Source organism: Pelophylax lessonae, assembly GCF_965119305.1.
Source record: "Pelophylax lessonae genome assembly, chromosome: 11".
NCBI classification, from domain to species: domain Eukaryota; kingdom Metazoa; phylum Chordata; class Amphibia; order Anura; family Ranidae; genus Pelophylax; species Pelophylax lessonae.
This window is the reverse complement of record NC_138778.1, coordinates 194,944,927-194,967,922: the sequence shown is the minus strand read 5'-3', so window position 1 is coordinate 194,967,922 and position 22,996 is coordinate 194,944,927. Positions and strand designations below refer to the sequence as shown.

General features: G+C 46.6%; 1 protein-coding gene across 3 annotated transcripts in view; it reads right to left on the bottom strand.

Moving 5' to 3' along the window:
• The window catches only part of PHACTR3 (phosphatase and actin regulator 3), a 290,291-nt gene that overhangs the window by 7,856 nt on the left and 259,439 nt on the right, over positions 1 to 22,996 (bottom strand). For all 3 annotated transcript variants that reach the window (XM_082271515.1, XM_082271517.1, XM_082271516.1), the window contains exon 9: positions 5,943 to 5,998. In XM_082271515.1, the coding sequence (XP_082127641.1) occupies positions 5,943 to 5,998 (56 nt within the window). The remainder of the gene's footprint in view (positions 1 to 5,942; positions 5,999 to 22,996) is intronic.

The window sequence follows — 22,996 nt, the reverse complement described above, 5'->3', positions numbered from 1 at the left end:
TGTGTCAAAATGTGGAGGGATGCCTGGTTTCTGATTTGCGTTTTGGGAAACCCCTTTAAATCCTACACACATCCAGACAGTAAGAAATCAACCAGGTGACTGTTGTCATCCAGTGTTTCCCTTATTATTTTCTTATTGCTGGTAATACCCCCTGACTCTCTTTATTACACTACTTAACAATGCCAATACAGTATATGCATTAGCAATATGTAAACCTAGTGTCTAGTTCTCTTTTGGGGCTCATTTAATGTATGTCACACATTAATGCGCTTTGCGATAAGGTAGCTTATTGCAGTGAATGAGTTTCCAGTGCACACGGACATGCCAAAAATCGGACCTGACCCTTTTCTGTAATGCAATGAATGGCCCCAACACAGGTGTAAATGATCCCCTCAATTCTAGTTTGTGGCGTAAATTGCTGCACATATTGAATCAATTATATTACATGCTGTCTAGATGCAAATAAATCAGATAATTAAAAAATAGCGATGTGACAATCAACCTCCAAAGATTAGATGGTTCTCTGAAGGGGTCCACAGACATAAGATGGCAGTGTGAAGATATGCCCTGTGTGCTATTCTGTAGACGGATTGTGGTATAAACATACATTCTTGTGTCAGTCGAGCATTAATGCTTATACCCTGTGCAGACATTGCAGTGAAAAATTACTGGGAAACAATTGCAGTTGTCAGGAAAAATCCATCCTGGACAACTGGTTCTTAGAGATTTGATTGGCCAGAGGTCTTAGCATGGGTTTAAGGTAGCCCCAGACATTCCACTATTTTCTGATTATGAGTATCAGCTAAAATGTGTATTAGTTATTTGATATCTATGCGTACCAACTAAAATAGAGAACCATCTAGCTTCAACCTCAACAATTACCTCATATCATAAAGCTATTTCCTCCAAACTCAGCACAAAGTATTCACTAGCATGGATGTGTCTTAATCCAAAAGATGGTCACATGGTCAGTTTTAGATATTTTCAGCATTAGATACCATCTCTGTGAGCAACCTTACCTCTCAGTTATACCAATGTCCCCTCAACTGTTTATTAGCATTGATGTCAGAAATGGTCACATCTATAGTAAAATTAGACCGCTGATGGTCAGAGTACTAATCCAGTGTAATTGAAATCCACGGTTAATAAAATAGCATATATTTTTATAAATTGTATTTAAAAAAAATGTATATTAGAGACTAGAATGTAGCTCACGCTAATGCATTTTTCTATACCTATCAAGTTATTTGCTTTTGAAATGTCTCTAGTGGATGATTTTAGAAAATGCCTGTGGATTTTGAGTTACTATGGAGATTGGCGGACAAGTAGCACATCTTGGGAATACCTAGCTAATTCCCCTTTATTATGCTGAGAACGGATTTGCTGATCTCTATTGTGCACAGGGTACACCTGTGTTGAATGCAGCATCTATTCAATAGAACATAGATGCCAAGCAATCAGTGCTTTGTGCAAGGCAGACATCACGAATCCTTTATTGGAGAAGCCGATGTCCTTGACTCAGAAACAGAAACATATGTACTAGAATCTCTTCAAGGAATACTGTGTTCATTGTATAACAGAGAGATGTGATCATTTACAGCAGTTAGTGCAGATAAATGTACCCCAAGCCTCTAATGTTTGGATTTCTACAGTGACCTCTTTCTATAGACAGACCCATTTTTTTAGCATTGTTTTTTTTTTAGCATTGTTTCTAACTATCCTTTATAACTGGCCTGATTGCCCATAAAAAAAACAATCAGATTTAATTTTTAACTTGCTCTGGGAAAATTAAACAATTTATTTATTTTTTTTGTTATTGGTAGTGAGTGACTGCTTTTATTTGCTCTATTTAGAATACAGCAGTGTCAATTAAGACAATCAGATTCTATAGTTATGTGTAAGTTATTCAATAAAAAGGGTTATTTAACCACTTAAGGACCGTAAGGTTTTACCGCCTTATTGACCAGGCTATTTTTTACAATAGGACACTGCGTTTCCTTAACTGACAATTGCGCGGTCGGGCGACAATGTACCCAAAAAAAAATTGATGTCCGTTTTTTCCTACAAATAGAGCTTTCTTTTGGTGGTATTTGATCACCTGTGCAATTTTTATTTTTTGCGCTATAAACAAAAAGAAGAGCGACTATTCTGAAAAAAAAATAATAATATTTTTTGCTTTCTGCTATAGAACATTCCCAATAAAATAAATGAAAAAAAAATTCAATTTTTTTTTACTAGTAATATTTTTAGTGGGACTGCGACATTGCGGCAGACAGATCGGACACCTAACTAACACTTTTGAGGGGACCAGTGACATTACTACAGTAATCAGTGCTAAAAATATGCACTGTCACCGTACTGACACTGGCAGGGAATGGGTTAACAACAGGGGCGATCAAAGGGTTAAGTGCGCTCCTACGGAGTGCTTCTAACTGTGTGGAGGATGTACTCACTGGATGAACACAGAGACCTGTGTTCCTAAATAGAAGGAACACAGGATCACTGTGTACATCACTGACAGAACAGTGGTCTGCCTTGTTTATGTAGGGGTGGCTGGCGGACATCAGGTCTGCTGGACCCTGCTGATTGGCTTCCCCTTTGGCCAATCGGCACGTGTGCATGCCTCCAGCGTCGTGCACGCGCCCCCACTATCTGCTACACAAAGCGATGTACAGGTACATCGTTTCACGTAACAAAGCAGACTTGCTGCAGTAAAACTATGGTGGCTGGTCGGCAAGTGGTTAAATGTAGTCTAAGGGCTTATTCAAGGGAGGTATAGCAGGTATTTATGAAGTGCAACTGACGCCTACTGATGCCTGTTTTTTGGAACTTTTTTAAAATTTCTGATTGGCAATTTTACATCGCAGGACTGCGCCGCAGCTGCAAGCCAAGCACTTGGCTTGCTGTTGTGATGCAGCCCCACTGATCTCAATGAACAGGTTTGCTGCAGCCGTGGCATGTGTACAGCCATGCCAGGCTGTAATGTTAGAATTTCAGCGGGCAGCAAAACTGCAGCTGAATCACCTGTTTTTTTACCACCTCCGACCATCAGTGTGAAAGAGCACTAAGACAACTGCTTTGTGAATACTGAGAACACTGTGCAAGATGATTTTTTCCAATCAATACACTTGTTGCAGTTGGTGTACTGCAGTGCCATTCATTCCTAATGGCACCCAACGCACTTTGCCAACCCACATGCATTACAGATCACAACATTCTGTGGTAATGCACTTCAGTGTGTTGTGGTAAACTAGTAGAAAAAAAGAAGTATATGCAGCTTTTTGGTATAAATTTGGTGCAGTATCAAAACGCAGCGCACATTAACAAGCATGAGTTACTGCAGTGCTAGATGTAAACCTAGGTTGCTAAGGCTTCAGTAAATGTTTTTGCGGCCAATTAATCAAAAATATTGGTTTTAGTCCCTGTATTTAAAAGTCAACACTTTTTGTGATGCAAACAAATAAAAAAGAAAAGAATGTGTTGAATTTTTAAAGTAGGAAGCTCACATTGAGCGTCATTTTTTTTTTATCTTTATCTTGCCCTTATTTCAAAAGCTATTTCCTGCAATTGAGCTTACAACAAACTGTGTTTAGCTGATACAGCGCATTATGAAATGTATACTTAGGTGGCTGGCAGGCCTTAGGGTTAGGTTTTTTTTTTTTTTTGCCTTATATTCTTTATATAGTACATGATCCTACTTAAACAATCTATTCAATGTACACTTTGTCTAGACAGGTAGACCCTCACTCTGTTTAGTTGTTTGTAAATCTATAGGTGGTTATACAGTTGGATTGTAACGGGTGTGGTCAGCTTTAGAAGTCTATAATTTTACAGGATAGTGTGGACAGAAGTGATGTGCAGTGAAACACTGTAATCAATCTAAAATAAACTTTATTTGGCTTTTGTTCAAATGTACTGGGTAGTTGCACATTGTAGCGCTCTGCATGTAGGTTCTTAAAAAAAAAAAAAACTCCTAACAAGTCCCGATTCATGGTCTGCATCATGAACTATGTCACAACAACTCCCTTATTAATGAGATTTCACATACACTATTTTTATAGCATTGATGCATCATTTGGTATGGTGTGAAATTTCAGACTGCTAAGGCCAGATTCTTGTGTGTGACTACATAGCAGGTCACTAGTGTCTGTTATCCAGGGAAGCCTACTTTCAGGAAACACCAGGATTAGCCTGGGGCAGGGCCAGTCCACAGACGCTATATAGCTAGGGCTTTGTGCATTAATACTGTTTTCAATCTGAAAGCAGAGATCATGGGGTATATGCCTGAGGAGAACTGTCAAAACATGGCCTCCTTCAAACAGGTGCAGAAAAGAAGGAATGCTCTAAGGCAAGGCAGGAAAAAAAAAACAGGGATCGAAACAGGGAACTTCTTATGATGCCTGATTTTCTGACTTTAGAGCAGAAAGAAATGGCTACAGTATAAACTGCCACAAATGTCTTTAGTACTGAAAAACTCAACTTAGCACAATATGCAACAACCTATAGCAACCAGCAAGTTTTATTTACTTCTGTCAGCCGATAGGAAAACTCAAGTTTGCTAAGTGTTTTTATTTTATTTCAGGTACTTATATAGTGCTGTCAATTTACGCAGCGCTTTACATATACATTGCACATTCACATCAGTCCCTGCCCTCAAGAAGCTTACAATCTAAGGTCCCTAACTGTTATGGCACATAATAGCTGTTTGGGCTTTCAAATTATATATACATGCTTGCTTAGTTAATGACCCCCTCTGTTTTTTAGTACAACATTGAGGCTAATTTATACAAAGAAGTCAGCCATTTTTTTTTCACTGGCCTGTGTTTACTTCAAGGACCCAACCATGTTTAGGGGGATATAAAAAAGAATATACAAGCTCATGTAGAACTGGATTCTTTAATCAATTAGTTCTAGTTGTTTATGAATTTAAAGAAGTGGCATTGCTCGTAACAACCATTCAGTTAATTTCCTTACATATTTATGTGTTTTATTGTGTCTAAGGCTCCATTCACACCTAGGCAATTTGAATCGCGGGCGGAATCGCTGCGATTCTGCCCACTATTCCAAAACGCTGCAAAACACGGGATGCGTTTGTGATGCCATTACTTCTTAATGCCACCCCAATTGCGATTTTGCTGCAAGAAAGCGTACAACAATCGCAGCAAAATCGCTTGTCGCTCATAAAGGAGCAGTAGCTTTTTTTTGGCATCAGTGTTGCGTCGCGCGTTGTGATTTCCGCAATTGTAGCCTGGTTTATCGCGGCAAAATCTCACTGCGATCGGGGTGCAATTAAGAAGTAATGGCATTGCAAACATGTTTTGCCGCCATTTGGAATCACGGCGATTCCGCACGCAATTCAAATTGCCTAGGTGTGAATGGAGCCTAATTGTTAATACTGATTTTCTGTTAATGATTAGGTTTAATATAGGTAAAACCTTACACTGGACCTTAATATAAAAATGTAACTGCAAAAACGGTTATTGTTGCCAAATGCAACCTGTGTGTTTTTTTTTCACCTCACCCTGTGGAACTTGTTTTATGTATAAACTGTGGAACCAAAAAACAACACTTCAGGTATTAGGTATAGTGGTCCTAATGTCCATGGTGTATCCCATGCTGCAGTTTCCCTAGGCTAATGCTAAACTAGGGCTGAACTTTTGGTATAGACAGCCAATTTACCAAGACCATCCATGTCTCTGCTTCTATATCCAAACTGTTATGTATGCAGCATCCATAACTAGATTTTCCCAGGCCTGGAGCCAAAAGACAGGTGCTGTACAACATGTCAATACCCATCTGACCAATTCCATCTATCCCAGATATGTTAAGCATCCCATTCTCCATCCCTGGATCTCAACCATTTACCATAAATATGTACAGAACACTCTACAGCCTTGGATCCCAGCATTCACAAAACAAAGAGAAGGTAACATCATACTCACGTTTTAGGATATTCCTTCTTTCCAGTTCCTCAACAGCTGGTCTTTGGCTCAGGCGCCTGCGGAAAAAGACCAGAATCACGTTCTGAACCATGCTTGCAGATGAGAGAAGGGTGCAGATCTTTTATAGTCAAGGAGTAGTTCAGTTAGGTCCCTTGCTGCCTTGGGGATGAGCTGAGAGCAGGCAGTGTTTGTGGCGTGCAAGGTGTAGCGAGTATATCAGACCAGAGAGATCCTCTTTTGGATTCCCCTTGTTCTAACGGCTTCTAAGTAATGTGTGGCATTCCCAGCACTAGCTCAGGCAAGCCTTCTATACAGCTCCCTGATCACACCCACCTGCACTGCCCAACCAATCAGCCGGTTGCTGTGCACATAATAAATGAGGCTTTCCCCTACTACTAACTCCCTCCCCTCCCTTCGCTGTACTGTACATCTACAAGTATCGCACAGCACAAAGTGTCTTCACATCGTTCCGCACGATCATTTGTCACTATATTTAACACATTTGATGAAATTGCTGCAGACTGCTCTGAAAAAAAAATATATGAAACAATGGCTAACGATCATTTTCTTACCAAAATAAAATAGCTTTTTACACACAGATGTATTCTCCCTGATCAACAAGTTAGCAATAATAAATTGCAGCTTGAGAGCAAAGACTGCCAACCTTATGTCAGTTTATGATGAACACGGAGAAGCAAGGGGCTGTTCATGAAGAGATGCAAGTTCAGGCAGATCAATTCAGTTTAATATTTAAAAAGCTGAGAAAAAAAGTCAGCCATAAAAATGGGGATTGGAGAAAAGAGAAAAAGGCTAATGTTCTATTTTTTTGTAGAACTGCAGTTGCAAGCAATGTCTGAGTATATAAACTGTGTCAAATACAAACAAATATTACATATTGTTCCATAATAAGTATCTAAAAAAAACAAAATAAATCATACACCTTTTACTAGCAATCAAAAATATCATTAATATGCTGCAGCTTATAGTTCTGTTTCCCAGGGAATACCACACAGAGGCTGATGAATGTTAATTCTCCAGAAAGAAAAATATAAATTCTCTTTTTTAGCAAATATTTTTGTACTGCAAAACAAAACTACAATCAAATACATAAATTGAGAATTCACATATAAAATAATGAAATTAGATTAAATTGTATAAATTACTTTAAAAGTATTTTTTATCATTTAAAAACAGGCTATTCCCCCTTCCTAATACTATGTAATAATATTACAAAATTCTAATTACCATACCATTTGAGCCTTTTCACACCTATGCACCTACACCTCATCACAGGGCAACCCAGCACTCCCAGTGCTTTTTTTACTGTCAGAAGCATGCAGGCATCTTCAATTTAATTGGTTTTCTAAGCAGTCTTTTGCTGTTCTCTAAGAAACAAAATGTTACTGGCCAGTAGTATCTATGTGAGAAACCAAGATCTTGATGAAGAGAAAGTTTTTGTTGACCCCCAAAATGCATTGTCTGTTTTAGTTTACTGAGTCCAGGATCAGTTGGGAAGGCAGTAAAAAATCTTATTAAGGTGAAAAGCAGAGACCACCTTGGGTCAAAAGAAAGTCTCTAGTCTTAAAACAACCTCATCTTTCTGTAAAAGCAAAATGGTGTTCCCTACAGGACAATGTTAAATTTAGGTTTAACAGCCAAGCTGTCAAAGCCAGGAAATAAGAAGCAGTGTGGAAGATCTGTCCTTGAGATCTGGCTAGTGGAGGCCATGGAGTACTGGCTAACAGACAAGACTGGCGTTTCACACTCCCTCTAAAGCTTTGAGAATAACGGGGTTGCCCTTGGCTTTAATGCTTTAAATTAGGTGAGGTAGAAGCCCTTTAGAGGAAAGGCATAGCTCAGAGTATATCAATCCGACAGTGTCAACAGGTGCATCTGTGGCATCCACCTCCAGGTCCTGCTTTCTGTAGACAAATGTGAGCAGCTCTTGTTGAATTAAGATGCTAGAAAGTCCATATCTGACATTTGCTAGTGCTTACATATGTCCTGGAACCCCTCCTGATAAAGGGACCATTCCCCTAGGTCCAGATGTCTGTTGTAAAAATCTGCCTGACAGTTTCGCCACCCTGGGAATGTGCGCTGAGAAGATCACTGGAAAGTGAATCTCCACCTAGGACAAGGCCAACTCTTCCTCTCTCAATACCGCAACACACCTGGTGTTCCCTCCTGGTGACTGATGCAGGGTACAGCTGTGGCAATGTCTGATTGAATTTTGACCAGATGACCAGTCAGATTGGTGGTATAGTGAATTAACCAAAGACAAATTGCTCATAACTCCATGCTTTTGACTTTAAACGTTGATTCCTCTGGAGACCAACAATCCTAAAGGTTCTTAAGCGAAATTGAGCAAAGGAAACCATTTTGAAGGTAGATACCATCAATCCCAGCACTTGCATGCAGCACTACAGGGAGGTTTGATGGTAGCATTGAAGTTGCTAAACCTGAAAGGTGTCGCTGATCGTTTATATGATCACATTCCTTTATTAGACAAAAGGGATCTTTGTGTATGTATACTAATGGAGTTTGTAATCCAAATGTAGGATTCTATTGTGATCTGAATGTATACACTTGACCTGTTTGATCCCAATTTTATTTTTTGAGGTCTTCTCTACTTTTTTTTGGAGAGGGTTTTGTGTTGTTTATGAAAAACTATTATCTAAAAAAAGAAGTCACTAAACCTGACTGCAGTTTCAATATCTCCTGGGACAGTACAACCCTGGACTGACAGGTTTGCAGGAGGCCCAAGTACTCCAAACACTGTGATCCAATCAGAGATTACTTTACAATGTTCAAGACCCATCAGAAGTCTTTCAAGGTCCACAGCATGATTGACACACTGGAGTCCAAGGCCAAGGAGGTCTGCTGTTCCTGCAAGGACCTTTGTGAACAGTCTTGATGCATAGCAACACTGCTAAACCAGAGTGATGTAGTCCTAATGAAAACAGTGAAATAGATCAAGGGTTTCATTGACAATACTGTATCGTAACTAAATGTGTTCTTTTATCTAGAAATTAAGGCACCTTATAACTTAATTAAAAGTGCAAATTATATTCTGCAATTTTCCCTTTTTATGAAGAATTGTTTCAGGTATAAATAATTTTTTCATGTGGGGCGCAAAAACAAACAAAAATGTCTGGGATGCCAACACAAAAGTATAGTTTAGAGCAGAAATAGGAAGAGATGGACATCAAACCTGTTAATCTAATCTGTGTAACACGCTCTTTCAAACTGCCTTATTCCTTTTCTTAGTCCTTGACATGCAATCCAGAACCCCATTTGCAGCAGTCAGAACATGCTGCCTGTTGGCTTCCCTTAATGTCCTGTCATCCCTTCGTGACTGTGTTTGAGCCACATTCAGAACACTGCTCTTCTGCATCTACTGTACCTTGGTGTAAATGAGGCCTTATACACATCTGTAACCAGTAGATGTTTGTAAAGTTTGCTTAAACACCTGCCTTCCAAGCCAATTGTGGCATATTTCACATACGTGTAAAAATCTGAATTTTATTGCCAAAGAAATTACTTAGAACCCCCATATATTATATATTTTCTGAAAAGTACATTCTAAGGAAAGAAGAATGCACTGGTACTCTTTTGATGTTATTATTCTAAGAAGTTAATAGTTCTTTCCTGCACTTATTAACAAAGCCTTCCCCTTATACGAGGCTACGTATGCTAGCAGAAGAATACCAACTAAGTTCAATAAAGTGTAGGATGGTTGGATAAACAGTACATCCAGGGTGTCTGATTGAAATTGACATATTACGGCGACTATGAATTGTAATGACCTGCATGTGTGTAATTTGGACTTGGGATAAAGGGGGATTGCATATCAACCTCCCTGTGGGTGAGGGTGAACCCATATATCATTGTAGGAGTCTGTTGAATTATTTGATATGTGGAGCCAGTACTTGCCCTTTCGTGAAGTCTTATATAAAATTTATCTATACAGTAGAACTTGTTAGTACTACTCACATGTTCAGTATTAGTTAAACAGTACGTCCAGTGCTGAGTGTTCTTGTGTTATGTTTGTAATGTGAGGCCTGTTATCAGGCTGTCATGCACTGTTTTTGTATCTGTTGTTATAAAATGTAATAAACAGAATATCTCTCTCATTCATTGACAGACACAGCTCCTGATCTTAACCATTAAGTTATGCTGCCCCCTACAGGAGTGGGACACTAGGCAGAAAAAAAGTCTGGCTACGTCTATGGCCAGTCCCAGGGGGTATACTCACTCTCTCTGTGCTATAGGTACTTTTTTCTGCCTAGTCAGGATTAAGGACCTAGTTCTTTGCTAGGATCTCTGGTCTAGGCAAGGTTTTATTTTTAGATAGAATTTTTTCTCCTGGTTTTTTGTCTTGTGAGATGTACAATCAACTGCCGGACTGGGCGATGGGCTGGATAATCTAGATTCAGTGGTAATCCAAGTCTGGCCAGTGAGCTCTCACAGACCTCAGCTCCACGCTAGGTCGGCCGCGACATAGCTCCACCGGACGGGGGGCTGGCCTGCGAGTTAAATGCCTTGCAAGGTTGCATACGACTGGGTCTCGGCCCGAGTCACAGCGTTCCCCCTGGCCGACATCCCCCCCATTTGGATGGAGAGGAGGTTCTGTCTGGAGCGGTGCCAGCCTGGTTCCTGGTATGGTAAGTGACTGTCCCCCCTCTCCCCCTGGAGAGTTTTGGGGTGGACGTGGGCCCCTCCATGGGACGATCAGACCCCTGGGTTCCCCTCCTTCCCATTTGGCACCCCCCTTATCGGTCTAGTGGTCCCTGTGGGCCATATCAACCCCCCATCTGACCCCTCCCCCTCCTTTACTGATGCTGGGGCTGTGGGGTGGCCTGGTCTACCACCTGGGGTGGGGGCAGTGTGCTGTGCTAGCGATGAAGGCGGGGGGTGCGACACCAGTGACCAATCGATCGGCTGTGGGGGGGCTCCTGCCAGGGGCCCCCCTTCCTGCCTGTCCTGTTTTCTGAGGCCTAAGGATCCCTCCTGGGTCCCTGGGAGCCTCATGGTGCCGCCATTTTCTTGTAGTCTATGTGCCTATTGCATGGTGGCCATGTTTTCATAGTCCGGTGGCCATTTTTCAGTGGTTTGCCATTGAAAATAGCAGCAGCCATGACAACGGAGCCCCTCCTCATCCCCTGGTGCTGACTCCTCGGTCTTTTCATTTTCTGATCGCTGTTCGTGCAGTGCAGATTCTCCTGGTAGATGCGGTGCCTGCTTTCTGTAGGGTGGTGAGTCTGGTGGGGTCCTCTCCCTCTCTACTGAGGATCGATTGGTGCTCTGTGGCTGGCAACCTTGGGGCTGCTAGAGCAGTTTGGGTTGTCCCTTAGCAGTGTTTTACACTTTTTTGTGGGGTTCCCCTGGTGACTAATGGATTCTTCCCACCTGATCCCCTCTCTGAGGCTGCGGAGCCCTCCGGGTCCCACCCATCCATCGATGCACTGACGGCAGTCCCGGAGTCCTTGGTGTCCCGGGTGGAGGTGGCTTTTGGGCGACGGGTCCCTAAGCGATTTTGCTAGGCGATACCCCTATGAGGAGTCCCTTCTTAAGAAGTGGACTGTTCCACCGGCGGTGGACCCTCCAGTTTCCAGATTGAACAAGGCAACCATGATTCTGGTTGAAAAGTTCCCCTTTTAAGGACCCAGCTGACAGGAAGGCAAAGACTGTGACCCGCAATATGGCTGGCTGGTTCGGCACTGGGGCGGATCACCATTGCCCTGGTGTCACAAACTGAGCAAATGGGCTAGGCTTTTTGCCTTTGCTGAGCTGGTGGACCAGCTGCTCCAGAGGCTGCAGTTTATCTGTGATGTCTCTATGGATGTGGCTCAGCTCTGTTTCGGCAGTGGTCCTTCAGCGTGTCTTTGCTCAAATGCTGGTCTGTGGACTAGGCTTCTAAAAAGACCTTGACTAATCTTCCCTTTCAAGGAGATGGTCTATTTGGTGCTACCCTGGATGACATCATTAAAGGTCTCACAGTGGGGAAGAGTACCTTTCTTCTGTAGGCTACTGAGGGAAAGGATCCTAGTCGAAGACGTGGGATCTCCTTCTCGGCTCATACGTTTTTGCCTCTTGCCTCCGTCGACATCAGGGTTGCTTACTTTTACATTCCAATATGTGTCTGTCTCCAGCGCTTCCTCCACTTTTCCGTGAGAGAGGAGCATTATCAGTTTGTGGCATTACCCTTTGGTCTTGTTTCTGCTCCTTGGGTCTTCACGAAAATGTTGGCTCCGCTGCAAGCATTGGTACTCCAACAGGGGATCGCAGTACTGGGCTACTTGGACGACCTCCTTCTGCGAGTGAAGTCTCCTACTGCTCTGGTGGAAAACCTGGAAATCACCATATGAATGAAGGAGTTTGGCTGGATTCAGAATTTTCAGAGGTCTGCTCTGGTTCCGTCCAAAAAGCTGGACTCTCTGGGTCTGACTCTGGATTTGGCCTTAGCCAGAGTGCTCCTTCCTGTAGACAAACTCCAGAAACTGCAGGCTGTAATTCGTCTCCTGCTGTCCAGCAGCTAGTAATCCCTCCGGACTTGCATGCGGGTGCTGGACCTGATGGTATTTACCTTCGAAGTGGTTCCATTTGCACAGTTCTATATGAGGTCCCTGCAAGGGAGATTCTGGCCAAATGGCACAAGAATCCTCAGTCTCTGGACAATCAGATCCGGCTGAGCCGGGGAACGAAAGAGTCCCTGATATGGTGGCTTCATTCTTCGGAGCTACAGCTGGGCAAATCCTTCCTCCCTTTGTAGTGGACAGTGGTCACCACGGATGCCAGCCTGTCCGGCTAGGGAGACATCCTTGGCAACATTTATGCTCAGGAGATCTGGACACTGGAAGAGTCCAGACTACCGATCAATGTCTTGGTACTCCGAGCGATCAGACTGTGCCTGGAACATTGGGCAGATCATCTTCAGGGATGTCCAGTATGCATTCAATCAGACAATGCCACAGTCGTGGCTTATGTCAATCACCAGGGGGGCACAAGAAGTGTCCTGGCAGCTCTGGAGGTAGCCGGCATTCTAAGGAGGGCAGAACGGTTTGTTCCAGCCCTCTCCGCCGTACACATTCCTGGGTGGGAAAACTGGCAGGCAGATTACCTCAGTTGGCAGGTGTTGGATCGGGGAGTAGTCCCTTCATTCAAAGGGGTTTCATTAGTTGTGCCTCTGGTGGGGCATCCCTGAAGTGGATCTGTTGGCGTCCCGTCTCAAGAGAAAGGTGCAGTGGTTTGTGGCTTGGTCACAGGATCCTCTGGCGGACGCCACAGATACACTGGTGGCCCTGTGGGGTCAGTATTGTCTGATTTACGCCTTCCCTCCTCTCAAGCTTCTGTCAAGACTTCTACATAGGATCGAGGCAGAAAGGATTCTGGTTATCTTAGTGGCCCTAGACTGGCCTCGCTGGCCTTGGTACACCAATCTGGTGCAGCTTGTCGCTGACATTCCTTGGAAGCTGCCTCTCAGGGAGGATCTGCTGTCCCAAGGACCAATCTTCCATCCTGCTTTACAGTGGCTGGCTTTGGCGGCTTGGCTGTTGAATGCCAGGTGCTGATGGATAGAGGTTTGTCTGAGACGGTAATTCCAACGTTGTTAAAAGCTAGGAAATCTACTTCTAGGAAGATCTACTATTATACATGGAAGACGAACATTGCATGGTGTGAGTCTCTTTGGGTTCATCCTCGCTCTTTTTTCGGTGGCTCGGATGTTGACCTTCCTTCAATGGGAAGGTTGGGCAGAAACTGGCCTTGAGTACTATCAAGGGTCAGGTGTCGGCCTTAGGGGGTCTTCTTTCAATGGCCCTTGGCCACATAGTCCTTGGTGCGTAATTTTCTTCAGGGAGTTATGCACTTTACCCCTCCAGTGCCGTCTCTGATGCCACCTTGGGATCTCAATTTGGTGCTCTCAGTCCTCCAGAAGCCTCCTTTTGAGAATCTTTTGGAGATTTCCCTTCTTACGCTGTCCCAGAAGGTGGCCTTTTTGGTGGCTTTCACCTCTGCGCGCAGGGTGTTGGAATTGGCGATGTTACCCTGTCGTTCACCTTACTTGGTGGTTCACAGTAATAAGGTGGTTCTTCCCCCTGTCCATCGTCCCTTCCTCAGGTTGTCTCTGATTTCCATTTGAATGAAGACATTGTGTTGCCTTCCCTGTGTCCTAGGCCAAAACATCCGAAGTAAATTGCTTTGCATGCCTTGGATGTGGTCCGGGCGATTAGGGTGTACGTGGCAGCTACGGAGTCTTTTAGGAAATCAGACTCATAATTTGTGCTTACGGATGGGCCTCGGAAATGGTTGTCGACTTCCTCTGCGACATTTTGGAGGTGGATTAGACAGACTGTGATTCAGGCCCATTCCATCAAGAATCAGATTCCTCCTTTCCCTGTCATGGCGCACTCTACTCGGGCGCTCAGTGCCTCCTGGGCCTTCTGTCATCAGACGTCAGTGATGCAGGTTTGCAAGGCGACCAACCAGTCGTCGATGCACACTTTCACAAAGTTCTATAAAGTGGATGTGTTGGCATCTGTGGATGCTTCCTTTGGTCGCAAGGATTTGCAGGCTGCTGTTTAGAGGACTTGGTCTTCTTTGAGGGTGTATTGTTTTTTTCAGGTGAGCTCCAGTTGTTTTGGTTGAGCTCCTTATTTACCTGGTTGGCTATAGTTAGCCTTGGGAATTTATTTTTCGCTGTTCCCACCCCTCATGTTTTACACTGCTTTGGGACGTTCCAATGTTTAAGAAGATTAGGAGCTGTGTCAATGATCGAAAGAGAAAATGGGATTTTTACTTACCGTAAAATCCATTTCTCAGATGTTCATTGATGGACACAGCATCTACCCCTTTGTGGAGTTGTAATTCTTCTGACACTGCTTGTAACAAAACTGAGTACCTGTAGCAGAGAGAGGGGGTATACCTCCTTGGACCGCCCAAAGGCGTAGCCAGGCGTTTTTCCGCCTTGCGTCCTAGTCCTGTAGGGGGCAGTATAACCCAATGGTTAACCACTTCAATACTGGGCACTTCCCTCCCTTCCTGCCCAGGCCAATTTTCCCCTTTTAGCGCTGTTGCATTTTGAATGACAATTGCGCGGTCATGCAACACTGTACCTACACCAAATTTATGTCATTTTCCCCCCACAAATAGAGCTTTCTTTTGGTGGTATTTGATCACCTGTGGGTTTTTTCCTTTTTGCTAAACAAATAAAAAAAGACCGAAAAGTTTGAAAAAAAAAAAGTTTTTTTGTTTACGTTATACAATTTTGTAAATAAATAAGTTTTTTCCTGCACTGATGAGCACTGATGAGACTGCACTGACAGGCACTGATGGGGTGGCACTGAGGCACTGATATGTGGCACTGATAGGTAGCACAGATATGCAGCATTGGTGGGCACTGATAGGCGGCACTGCTGGGCACTGATAGGCGGCATTGATGGACACTGATAGGTGGCACTGACGGGCACTGATAGGTGGCACTGACGGGCACTGATAGGCGGTACTGGTGGGCACTGATGGGCGGCACTGACGGGCAGCACTGATGGGCACTGATAGGCGGCACTGGTGGGCAATAATGGGCACTGGTGGGCGACACTAAAGGATGGCAATGATGGGCACTTGTGGGCAGCACTGATAGGGAGGGCACTGGCGGGCAGCACTGATGGGGAGGGCAATGGGGGGCTCCCTGAGCCCTGATTGCCATCCCTGGTGGCCATAGTGGGCATCCCTGGGGTCATAGTGGGCATCCCTGGTGGTTCTAGTGGCATCCCCCCCCGAGGGTCTGCACTGGTAATCAATGATCTGATTACCAGTGCCGACCCCCCCCCCTTTAGGGGAGCCGCCGATCGGCGCTCCTTTACTCGTGGCTGTCAGGCACGAACTAAGGAAAGCCGATCAACGGCTGTTCCTGTTTACGATGTGACCAGCCGTGATTGGACACGGCTGATCACATGGTAAAGAGCTACGTCAGTAGTATCTTTACCGAGATCGGAGATGCAGGGTGTCAGGCTGACACCTCGCATCACCGATCGCCGCTCTGCGCGCCCCCGGGGGGCGCCCAGAGCTGTATTATCCTGCCGTCGTCATATGACGTCCGGTCAGGATAATACAACCACATTCCCGTCGTCAATTGCCTATAGGGCGGGCGGGAAGTGGTTAAGAAGATCAGGAACTGTGTCTGTCAATTAACATCAGAGAAATGGATTTCACGGTAAGTTAAAAAACTGCATTTTTGTAAAATCTTACCTGTAAAATTCCTTTCTCTGAGTCCTCCGACAGTCGCCGCCTCTTCATATTCGTCACATATGGGGTATTAGACTTTGCTCCGAAGGAGTAGCTAGGCAACAAAATATGTTAACATTAAAGCTTTTAACATGTCCCACCCTCAAGGGGTGGTCCCCTCAGTCAATACCCTCCTACTTCCTGCAACCATAGCTCAGTTTTAGTGGAATAGCAGTAGAGTATACAACCAAACCCCAAAAGAGGGGCGGGGGCGGCGACTGTCGGAGGACTCAGAGAAAGGAATTTTACAGGTAAGATTTTACAAAAATTCTGTTTTCTCTTACGTCCTCCGACAGTCGCCGCCTCTTCATATTCGTCACATATGGGGACGTCCCAAAGCAGTGCAAACATGAGGGGTGGGAAACGCATCCGCGCCGAAAGGCAACGCAGTCTCCACATCAAAGAAAGGAACCCAGCTGGGCAACAGGAAAAAACAGGTGCTCAACAGAAGCAACAACCCAGGAAAAGACAAAAAACCAGGCGATAAAAAACTTATCCCAACAGCCAGTGGTCCCCACAAGGGACCCTAGGGAACCGCCGCACTAAGAACCTTGCGGCCAAAGGAAGCATCCGCCGATGCCTGAACATCTACTTTGTAGAATTTTGTGAAAGTGTGCACGGTCGACCAAGTCGCCGCCTTACACACCTGGGCTACAGAAGCCCCATGACGACAGGCCCAAGACGTACTCAGAGATCTAGTAGAGTGCGCCTTCACAGGCACAGGGGGAACCTTCCCCTGCAAAGCATAGGCCTGTTCAATGGTCTGCCTGATCCATTTGGCGATGGTAGAGGCCAACGCCGCCATGCCCTTCCGAGGACCCTCTGGAAGAACAAACAAGGAGTCCGTCTTTCGAAAGGACTCAGTCGATTTAAGGTAAACCCTTATCGCCCGAACAACATCCAATGAATGCAATCGCACCTCCTTTGGATGTTTAGGCTTCGCGCACAGCGAAGGCAAAACAATATCCTCATTAAGATGGAATTCCGAAACTCGCTTCGGAAAAAAAGGATTAGGTCGCAAGACCACCTTATCCAAATGAACAACCAGATACGGAGACTTGCAGGACAAAGCCGCCAGCTCCGACACTCTGCGAGCCGAAGTGATCGCAACCAAAAAGGCGACCTTTTTGGACAACATAGACAACGAGATCTCCCTGATCTGTTCAAAAGGAACACGTTGTAACACAGATAGAACGAGATTCGAGTCCCAAGGGGGCAGAGGATCCCTCCTAGGAGGAACCAGATGCCGCACTCCCTGAACAAAAGTGCCAACCAAGGAGTTGGAAGCCATGGGACGTTGAAACAGAACGGCCAGCGCAGACACCTGACCCTTTATCGTAGCCAGCGCCAAACGCTGATCGACACCCGTTTGAAGGAAGGACAGCACTCGGGAAACCGAGTACGTGCGGGGTGAAAACCCCCTGGACTCACACCAGGCAAAATAGGCCTTCCAAGTACGGTAATAAACCTTCCCCGAGGAAGACTTCCTCACGTTGATCAAGGTATGAACGACCTCTGGGGATAGACCCTTCTCCTTCAGGACCTCGGTCTCAACAGCCAGGCCGTCAAAGCCAGCGACTGTAAAGCAGGATGGAATATCGGTCCTTGAGACAGGAGATCGTCTCGAAGAGGCAGACGCCACGGGGCGTCGACCGCCAGATTCACGAGGTCTGCGTACCAGGACCGGCGAGGCCAGTCCGGTGCCACAAGAATCACCGTGCTGCGTTCCGAGTGCAACCTGCGAAGGAACCTGGACAGCAACTGAATCGGTGGAAACGCGTACATCAGCCTGTACTGATGCCACGGGGCCACTAACGCTTCCGACGCGTCTGCCCGAGGGTCGCGCGTCCTTGCCACGAACCTTCTCACCTTGTTGTTGAGACGAGACGCGAACAGGTCCACATCTGGAAGACCCAACTTCGCGCACAACGTCTGGAAGACAGCCGGGTGGAGAGACCATTCCCCCTGATCCAGGGTCTGGCGACTCAGATAGTCCGCCTGCCAGTTCTCCACCCCCGGAATGTGAACCGCCGTTATCGCCGGGACATGAGTCTCGGCCCAAGACAGAATGTCGGCCACTTCTCGAGCCGCTCGGGCACTCCTGGTGCCCCCTTGGTGGTTGATGTAGGCCACCGCCGTGGCATTGTCCGTCTGCACCCGAACCGGGCAGCCCTGCAGCCGGTCCGTCCAGCGATGAAGACAGAGATTTATCGCACGCAATTCCAGAATGTTGATCGGAAGGGAGGACTCCCCCTCCGACCAAGTCCCTTGGGCGGACAGAACGCCCAGAACACCACCCCAGCCCGACAGGCTGGCATCCGTGGTGATTACCGTCCACGAGATAGGACGAAACGACTTGCCCCCGGACACCATCGGGGACTGGAGCCACCACAGAAGGTCTCTTCTGGTGCGATGACTCAACGAGATTTGAAGATCCAGAGATTGAGGTCGCCCGTCCCACATGGACAGGACCTCCGCTTGGAGACCCCGTGTGTGAAACTGGGCGAAGGGAATCGCCTCGAAGGCCGAGACCATCAATCCCAGACATCTCATGCACGTCCGCAGAGACGAGTGCGGAACGTCCCTGAGGGACCTGACTTCCTCCTGAAGAGTTCTCAGTTTGTCTTCCGGCAGGAAGACCTTCGCCTGCACCGAGTCCAGAAGCATTCCCAGGTAGGGAAGACGAACCGACGGACTCAGCGTCGGCTTTGGAAAATTTATCGTCCAACCAAACTCCTGCAGAGTTTGCATCGTGACAGACAGGTCCTTCTCCAGACCCTGGCTGGTCGCAGACCGAACCAGAATGTCGTCCAGATACCCCAGGACAGAAATGCCCTGGGCCCTCAACAATGCCAGAACCGGTGCAAGCACCTTGGTGAAGACCCGCGGAGCCGAGGCGAGACCAAAAGGTAACGCCACGAACTGGTAGTGGTCCTCCGCAATGGCAAAACGAAGGTACCTCTGGTGACCCTCGAAAATGGGGATGTGAAGATACGCATCCTTCAAATCGATGGCGGCCATGAATTCCCCCGGAACCAAGGCAGCCACCACCGACCGCAGGGATTCCATGCGGAACTTGCGAACCCGCACAGAGCGGTTCAGAGCTTTCAAGTCCAGAATTGGACGAACCTTGCCCTCCTTTCTGGGCACGGTGAACAGATTGGAATAAAACCCCCGAAATCTGTCCCGATGAGGCACCGGAACTACCACTCCCTGAGCCCTCAGGTCCCGCACCGCCAGGTGTAGGTCCCGTAAACGCTCCGGAGACAGTTGAAGATTTGAGGGAAAAAATCTGCTCTCCGGCCGAGAGAGAAACTCGATCTTGCAACCAGATCGAACGATCTCCTGAACCCACCTGTCCCGCACGCGGGTCAGCCAGGGCTGAAGAAAACCGAGCAAGCGTCCCCCCACCCCAAAACTGGGTGAGGGCGCCCCTTCAGGCCGCACTGTTATGGGCTGCGGATCCGGATTGACCGGACTTCTGTTTACCAGACCAGGGCTTCTTCTGAGAGCCTTGACCTTTGAACGGCTTGCCCTTGTAGTGCGACCGAAAGGCACGAAAGGACCCCTGAGGGGGCCGAAAATTAGCATGCTTCTTCCCAGAAGCCCCCTTAGCCTTGGGAAAATGAGGCAAGAGAGTGCTCTTACCTCCGGTGATCCCCTTAATCAACACAGCCAAGGACTCCCCAAAAAGGCGAGACCCATCATAAGGCAGATTGGCTAAGGTCTTACGTGAAGATTGGTCCACCGACCAACATTTCAACCAAACCAGGCGGCGAGACAACACCGCCACGCTGTGCACACGTGCAGCCAACGGAACTAGGTCCAAGTCCGCATCACACAGATACATGACACCCTGGTGGATTTGATCCACCATGTCCAGGGTCGCCGGCGAGGCCGAATCGGCCACTAGGACGCGCCTAAGCATCTGCGTCCAACTTGCGATCGCCTGGGCCGCCATGAGAGAAGCAAACAGGAGCCTTAAGCATAGAACCCGTAACAGAATAAGTATGACGGGCAAGAGACTCCAATCTCCTATCCGTAGCATCACGGAACACAGGGGAATCCTCTGCAGGAATCGCAGTGGATTTGTTCAAAACCGCAATTGCGTGATCCACTGGGGGAGGCACACACCACCTTTCATCAGTGGAAGGCGAGAAAGGATAACGCAGCTTGAACCTACTAGGTACAGCAAAAGGTTTGCGCAGATTGCGCCATTGTTCCTTAACAACACGCTGAAAATCATCATTGCAGGGAAAAACCTGCGGCGTCCTGCGTTTTCTCTGCGTCCCATAAGCCGCCAAGGCAGCGGGGGGACACACTTCATCCTGCAAACGCAGCGTTTGCTTTATGGAAGCAATCAATTCATCCATGATTGCAAGCTCTTCAGGCGAGCCAGGGGGAGAATTATCAACCCCTTCAACTTCAGCCTCCACCTCAGACCCCACTAGATCCAGGGAGGAGCGGGACCCCGATAAGGAGGCCCCCGCCATAACAGCCCCATCACCCTCAGAATCAGAGGAAAGAGCAACTCTGGGTCTTTTAGTAGATTGAGCAGCCACAAGCATCTGCACCTGAGCAGCAAGGCCAGCCACAATAGAGGCTAAATCCCCCCCTGGGGGGGGAAACAGCAGTCCCCTGGCTTTCCACCAAGGCGGTAGGAAATTTGCCCTCCTGAGAATCCATTGCCCCTATAACAAATGCCGGAAAATAAAGGGTTAACTGCCCCTTTAACAAGCGCGGCGAGCGCAGCCCACCGCACCACACACCAGCACAATGAGACCCCCACAGGGACAATAAAACTGACACAGGCAATGGATAGGGAGGATATAACCTGAGGAGACCCTCGCCGCTGCTGCTGCCTCGATCGGTGTTCCAGGAGAAGAGGAAGTGATGCTGCCAGGGCGCTCTATGAAAGCCTATGGGAGGCTACAAGAAAATGGCCGCCATGCATGTAAAACATGCGGCCGGAGCGAGTGTAGGCAAAATGGCGCCGTTTGGCGCCGAAACTGCCGCTCCACAGTACAGTAAAAACACACATGTCATCCATGCATAAAAACCAACATGTGAGATCGCCGCAGCGATCGCTGTATAGTGCCCAAACATGCCACAAAACATGCCTCACAGCACACAGCTGCACACACTGACAAGGCTGACACACACAGTGTCACACAGCTCCCCCCCCCCCCCCCTTGCAGCCCACAGCATGCAGCCGAGAGATAGGGAGACAAACAGTGTGAATAGAGGCAGGTTACACAGTCCCAGACTGACACCCCCCCCAGACAGACAGGTCCCCACATAGATACACTTACCTCACAATGGCGTGGGGGACCCGCACAGGCGAACAAGCCGCTGCACATGAGGCAGGGAGAGTCGCATACAAGACGCACAAAATGGGGGTTAAGAAACCGCACAGCGTCCAGTGAGGTAGCCACCTCACCAATCATCCCTGCACCGAACAGGGATGGGTCGTTCACTGTACCAGGAGCGTTACCTGGCTGAACGCTCGATGGCAGGCTGGGAAGCCACTGACCCACGACCTGCGACCAGGGGGATCAGCCCGAGACCCAGCCCGCATGATCCTCTTCATCCGAAGAACTAACTAATGCTGACAAAAAGAACAGCTAAGTAAAGGTAGAGAGAAAACTCAAACAAAAAATCAAAAAAGAAGAAAGAGTCTGGGGCACAAAGCCCCAGCACAGAGAGAGCCAGCCACTCCTGACAAGCTAGACATTAAAACTGAGATATGGTTGCAGGAAGTAGGAGGGTATTGACTGAGGGGACCACCCCTTGAGGGTGGGACATGTTAAAAGCTTTAATGTTAACATATTCTGTTGCCTAGCTACTCCTTCGGAGCAAAGTCTAATACCCCATATGTGACGAATATGAAGAGGCGGCGACTGTCGGAGGACGTAAGAGAAATACTATTTTTTTCAGCAAAAAAAAAAAAAAGCAGAAGAATACACTGGTGAGCTCAGCAACATAAAAAGGTCTGGACAACCATGGAAGACAACAGTGGTGGATGAACGTAGGATCCTCTCTATAGTGAAGAAAAACCCATTCACAACATCCAGACAAGTGAGGGACAGTCTCCAGGAAGTGGGCATATCATTGTCAAAGTCTACAATCAAGAGAAGACTTAACAAGAGCAAATACAGAGGGTTCACCACAAGGTGCAAACCATTCATAAGCCTGAAGAATAGAAAAGCCAGATTAGACTTTGCCCAAAAAAATCTAAAAAAAGCAAGACCAGTTCTGGAAAAGCATTCTTTGAACGGATGAAACTAAGATTAATCTGTACCAGAATGAGGGGAAGAAAAGTGTGAAGAAGGCTTGGAAAAGCTCATGATCCAAAGCACACAACATCATCTGTAAAACATGGTGGAGGCAGTGTGATGGCATGGGCATGCATGGCTTCCAGTGGCACTGGGTTATTGGCGTTTATTGATGATGTGACAGAAGCAGCTGGATGAATTCTGCAGTGGTTAGAGATATACTGTCAGCCCAGATTCAGCCAAATGCAGTAAAGTTGATTGGACAGTGCTTGACAGTACAGATGGACAATGATCCAAAACACACCTGCAAAAGCAACCCAGGAGCTTTTGAAGAACAATAAGTGAAAGTGAAATATTCTGCAAAGGCCGAGTCAATCACCTCATCTCAACCCAATTGAGCATGCATTTCACTTGTGGAACGCAAAACTAATGGCAGAAAGACCAACAAACAAAGAACAACTGAAGACTAGTGTTGAGCGAACACGGACTGTATTATTC